General features: G+C 43.7%; 1 protein-coding gene across 4 annotated transcripts; it reads right to left on the reverse strand.

Annotated features, from left to right (window-relative positions):
- Nucleotides 1–2,338: 2,338 nt before the first annotated feature.
- LOC106636009 (venom acid phosphatase Acph-1-like) lies at nt 2,339–5,203 on the reverse strand. Of its 4 annotated transcripts, none has more exons than XM_014348232.2 (6): nt 4,938–5,203; nt 4,788–4,844; nt 3,761–4,029; nt 3,401–3,684; nt 3,110–3,327; nt 2,339–2,595 (listed from the first exon to the last, which is right to left on the reverse strand). In XM_014348232.2, exons 1-6 carry the CDS (start codon nt 5,064–5,066, stop codon nt 2,392–2,394), a joined length of 1,161 nt encoding a protein of 386 aa, XP_014203718.2. In that variant the 5' UTR covers nt 5,067–5,203; the 3' UTR covers nt 2,339–2,391. The 4 variants fall into 4 exon arrangements, with proteins under 4 accessions (XP_014203718.2, XP_014203720.2, XP_014203719.2 ...); XM_014348234.2 differs by having other exon boundaries at nt 4,788–4,864; nt 4,938–5,030; XM_014348233.2 differs by lacking the exon at nt 4,788–4,844.
- Between the last annotated feature and the right edge of the window lie 505 nt (nt 5,204–5,708).

Below are 5,708 nucleotides of genomic sequence, written 5' to 3' on the forward strand. Positions count from 1 at the left end.
TAAAACTGTGCCGTGTGCGTAAAATCCTACACGATTACCTTTGGAACTGAAGGTACGTCGATAATACACAGCTTAAACATCATAGAGCTGTCCCTAAAGACTTCCGATGGATATTTGAAATGGCTTCGTCTGTTTTTACCTCCAATGAATAGCAATTCAAATGGGTGTAAGGATAGTGTACTATACAGTTGGAAATTTTTAGTTTGATCGATTTTCGATTTTTCGATAAGATTGTTCGGATACTATCATCGAGAACTGCAGTGGAAAATAACGAAGGGTAGGCTTGGGGGAGGGGGGGAAAGATGTGCCATGTTGCATACAGTAATAACAGATTAGGAAGGTGCGTAATATGAGCTCTTTAAAAATTATTTCCATCGGATTCTTGCCATTTCGCAATATATAATTATACTACGACGAAGAGCATCACTTCTCTTAAGATCGGCAGCTCAATCGACTGTGTCGTTAGCTCTATCATTTCCTTTGCAGTGTTTTCTCGAGCGGTCGAACCACGTGTATACGTAAAGGAGAATAATGGGAATCAGTAGCAACAGCTGCTTTTTATTTGGCACGAGGGCGAGATCGTTCTCGTTAGTACCGCCACAAGCGGAATGCAATTTATCGTGATGTCGTCCCCTTTTTTTTCTCCCTCGTTTCCTACGGTGCTTCCATTGTATCGTGTTTAAACCTTGGCTGGAGGAAATTGCACGCCAGCAGGAATATTCCTCCCCCAGCCTGCGACGGATATTATCTCCTTTGAATCCCGGGAGCTTCGAGCCACTACTCGCACCCTCTCGATCCTTCCTGTCATCACAACACTCTTTCTCTTTGTGCATGGTCGACACCTAACACTTACCGATCTACGAGTTCTCCCAGTACTGCATTGTGTATATATATACATATTACTCACGAGTGGCGTTGTTCTACTTTCGTCGTGAGTTTTATTTCGTTGCGAATGGAGGTAAGTTTAATAAATATAGCTCTTAGAGCCAAAAGATTGAGTCATTGTTTATTCCTCGCTTGAAAAATTCACTGTTTCAAAAAGGAACGCGCTTGTTGTGTTTCGTTCACGAGGTAAGATAAATTATTCTTACCAAAATCAAGAGAACGAATTGATTTGTTTTTTATTTTGTTATTTTATATTGCACGAGCGATTAATCCTCATCACGGATGACTGTACTATTTGTACAGGTGGTGATACAAGGCACTCCTGCAGAGCACCAGTTATTGGCGTGACCCTGCGCGTGCACACACATACGCATAACCACGCTTACTTACTCTCACGTTTTAAGATTGCAGAGGCAAGACAAAAGGGCGCCACCACCACCACCACAAATTTCCAAAGTACTACGGCTGCACGGGTGGCTGCAGCGACAGGCGGCGGTTCATTTCCACCGTGATATACACACATACTATCGGTGGCGTTGCAGCATGACGCCTCCACCTCCTCCGCCCCCAAGCCCCACACTTCGCAGAGCCAAAGCACTTCGCCCGCACCTCCTTCCCCCGCCCAGTGTGTCGATAAGCTCGTATAAGCTGCCAGCTTGAATTATTTTCGCACCGTGTGCTGCTGCGACGCGAGTCTGCACGTCTGCAGCCGCTGCTGATGCAGTTGAACTCCCTGCGGCTCACGGATAAGAGCTGCCGGCTGCTGCGGTTCATCGACGTTTTAACGATCGTTACAAATTTTACCTTTTTTTTTTTTTTTTTTTTTTTTTTTTTTTTTCTTAAGTATACATACCACAGTGTGTAATACCCTTGTATGTTCATTGCGCGCGGCATCAATGCCTCATCTTTTCTTATTATCTTGGTGATATCGAAGCTCGAGAAAATTGCTTTTCGGTATTTGTACTTGCAGTTTTCATTTTTTTACTTCTCAAAAATTTTTCTCGCCCGATATTATCTCGTCGACGCAATAACGTTGAAAAATAATATGTTGTTTCCACATGCACAAAGGCTCTTTCTTCATCTCGAAAACGTGAATGCAATTTACCTTGTACGTCGTGCCCGTACAAATACATGAAATATGTTACATCGTGTATAAGGCGATATAGATAGTAAAGCACAGTCATTAGAGCACCCAAGTCTTGAAACAGTCATTAGAGCAACGGAGTCTCGAAACGGCACTTGCGTATAAGAGGAGTGTTAGGACCAATTCTCTACTACCTTTCCCGTCGTTACCGAATTTCACATTCTCGGTGTAAATTTACGCCTTACTCCTAGGCTTTGGAACCACCATACATTGTAAGCATGTAATAACTAAGCCAGTAGTTTATGTCAATTGCTACGATCCTTGATGATGAAGGGATTTTTTGCCCCCATAATCACGTAACAGCAGTAATTATCATTATCATTATTAATATTATAACAAATTAAAACAAGGCAACAAAGAGTTTAAGGATGATTGAATTGGTATGCGTGTCTGGTGGCTGAACTGCGTCGTACTAACGAGGCTTGGTCGTCGCAAATCATTTGGTCGTGAGTGGGTAGCTGATCCGATATCGATTCAATAAATCTGTCGAGGGGACACAGAGTTCGCGGACAGCCGGGAATTAGCATTTCTTGAAACTTGGCCGGGATCCCTTCGTAGTACAGCACCTGTGAGCAAAATATATACATATAGTCATTGATAAATGCCCAGTGATGATTAAATCGCCCACAAGGCAACCCGTCAATATACATTTCGTACAATATTTTAAATATGCATGGACTCGCAAAGCCCAACTATCAGTAAATTCATTAAGTAGTTGAATACTTGTGGGTGACATCCTCCTCTTCCTCCTTCCTATTACTTTAAAAGAAGATGAATGGTATCGAAATACTAGTTATAAACTCATCCTCTTTAGTATCTATTTTCCTTATACTTAAATATAAGTGACACATCATATTGTGATATAGAAAGGTAGCTTCGAGTTATCGATAAAAGAAAAGTGCAGATTTCATTGAAAAATCGCTTCCAATCATTTGCGTACAGAGGAAAGAGTGAACTTGTATTTCTCGCCACATCCCATATTCCGATCGAGACCTTTGTATAAAAAATATGACGAAATCGCCCATTTTTAAGTGAAAGTAAGAGCGAAGTTTGGTTAAACCCACCACGCAACGCACTTACCTTGACGAAATGTCCGTCGCTACCTTCGAGCAGTTCTATCAAGATCGAGCTCGTGTACCTCGGTATGTGAGGATTCCAAATCTTCAGAGTTTGCAGTAAAGCTACGATAGTCATCTCGTGGGTGCTGTACAGAAACAGCTTCTTCCGGCCATTGGAGTTTTTCGTAACCGGTATTCTTTTGTCCAACATGTCGTCGAGTATTTTTCGCACCAGCGCGCCTTTTTGGATGTGTCAATTAAACCACGTTTCGGGGTACTCGGGAAAGGTCAGCCAAATAGAGATAAAACTCACCGCCGTTGATTTTCCTCATGTAGTCCGTGTACTTGAGGATCTCGTACTCGAGATAAGTGCCGTTGAGCAGCAAACCGTCGGGAAATATGTCCTTCGACCAAGCGGGCAGGGGCTGCATCATCGACCGCATCGCCGCCAGCCTGTGGTACAGCTTAAACATGTCGAAACTGCTGTCCATCCTTTCGCCCGTCCAAGCTGCCAAATCGCTCAGCATATCCCGATATGGATCTAGTAGCTTCTGAAACTCCGGCGTCGACTTGGCTCTCGCGAGCTCTCGCTGGAACCTGATTAGTACCCACGTATCAATACACCCGTACCTAAATATGCTTTTTTTCCCCCCATGTATGTAACAAATAATACCGTGGACATTTTTTCGGGAGTAGGAGTATGTCCTGAATCTCGGGTACGTAGGCAAACGGGATCGGTTGCCAGTCAAGGGAGTCGTGCCATCGCCGAGGCCCGTGGGGCACGTATAGCCCGGCGAGCACCAGCTGGAGGCTCAATCGCGCCCTTACGTACTCTGTGCTGTGGGCAACGCAGTCACCCGCCTCGTAATCGTCGCTCAGGAGCTCTTTGCCGTACCGATCGCGCAGCCTCCCGCCGAGCTGATGAGCCCTCAGTTTGCCCATCTGCGGGTATAACGCGTACATCATAGGATCAGAGGGTGATTATTAACCCACGGAGAAACCCAAAGAAAACACTTTGGATACGTATGGTGGACAGTTCAAAAAAAAATAAAAACTAAAAAAACCAGTAACAAAACTTATCGCAAAACATGTTCCAATTTTTTAGGATCGAGGAGAACTTTACCAAATGATAGCGCCGAGTGAGAATTCTCCTTGAAACAAGATAATATATCTTCATAGAACCCCAATGGAATATTATATCTTGAAGTAATAAAACGCAATCTCATTTCAAAAGATTATTTGCTTGGAACTGGTCTTTCTTGATTCCACGAAATTTATCTTCAGCGCACGGATGACGGAAAGAGAGGTAGTATCGAAATTTTTGGCTTACTGATTAATTTCAAATAATTATCATGCAAGGAAAGAGTCGAAGGAAACGTCAAGTTCGTACGGAAGAAAAAACACGAGCAGTTGTTTGGCAAGTCTCGTCTCGCGATTGCAATTTGCGGCTCCATTCAAAAGCCCGGGCAATTAGGCTCCATTGTACCGATTGACTTACGCATATATAGATATTTATACTTGCTTCGCGCAAATTAAACTTTGAACTCACGTCGAATATTATATTAACATTTGGCACGAGAGTACGAATAACTGATCCAAGGCCGAGGTGTACGATACATTTTAATTATAATTATCATATAATTAGTAAATGAGAAGTTATTCATCATGCGAATACGAAAATAGAAAAAAATAATACCAACAGCTGTCAAGCCTCCGTTGAGCGTGTCGTCCAGCTCCCGATCCCCGTGCCTGAACACCTGTCAAAGTGTCAATTGCGCTAATGCACCGTGGCTTATAAGTGGCAGCAGTATTTCAACTGAATTCAAATCAAATCCCGAAATAAGTCTCACCACGCTCAATAACTTCAACTCCGGAGGTGGACGCGGCTCCATCGGCGTCGCCCATTGGCTCGAAACCAGAGACACCAGGACCCAACATCTGAGCACACCTCTTGCCCGTACCGGATGCAAGTATTGCATGGCTGAGAGGTGATATCGCAGAAGTAGAGCTTTGGGTGTCAAGCGTTCCTGTCTCTTGTTGGGCCCAACTGTAGTTCTTCGAGCGCGACAACAACGAATGGACGCAAGAAGAATCAGGCGCGTGCAGTCAATGTCAATTCACGACAAACATTACGTATTCTTATCGCTTTTCGTGGCTAGATTACTTACAACTGTTGAAGTACAATGCGAGAAAAATTAACGCGTCCGATAAGATAAAGCAGTGTGTCGCATTGGAGACAACGTCCTCGTAGAGAGTCATATTGATAAAACGACATCATCATTGTCGTATATTGAACTATGTGCGAACAGTCGCTCGGAAAATTGGATTCTTCGTCAAACGGCCGAGGTCCGTTTTACTGCCCAATAAAGTTCGGTACAACCGCATTTCCATCTCTTGGGGAATTGTCGTTTTTTCCGGCATTCGAATGTACAGTGTTGATCTGCAAAAAAGGAGACGCCTCCAGTTTCGTATAAACAATCGACGGCTGTCTTTGTTATTTGATTAGCCAACGTGTACAGTTGGGTTTCGTTGTTTCTGCATATGCGTTTTTGATCGCGAGATCGCACAATATAATTGTGTGTCGAACGAAACGACACCCCAACAATGCAACACCGCCAAGG

This window comes from Copidosoma floridanum, unplaced genomic scaffold (assembly GCF_036245765.1).
Source record: "Copidosoma floridanum isolate Cflo_tuat_1 unplaced genomic scaffold, Cflo_Japanese_pri ptg000009l, whole genome shotgun sequence".
NCBI classification, from domain to species: domain Eukaryota; kingdom Metazoa; phylum Arthropoda; class Insecta; order Hymenoptera; family Encyrtidae; genus Copidosoma; species Copidosoma floridanum.

What these genes read in the sequence shown, in the direction of transcription:
- LOC106636009 (XM_014348232.2), bottom strand. Translation starts at nt 5,066, where the DNA reads ATGCAATACTTGCATCCGGTACGGGCAAGAGGTGTGCTCAGATGTTGG. An exon ending in AGTTGAAGTTATTGAGCGTG is followed by an intron (nt 4,845 to 4,937) that starts GTGAGACTTATT and finishes ACACTTTGACAG; the next exon opens with GTGTTCAGGCACGGGGATCG. An exon ending in CATGAGGAAAATCAACGGCG is followed by an intron (nt 3,328 to 3,400) that starts GTGAGTTTTATC and finishes ACATCCAAAAAG; the next exon opens with GCGCGCTGGTGCGAAAAATA.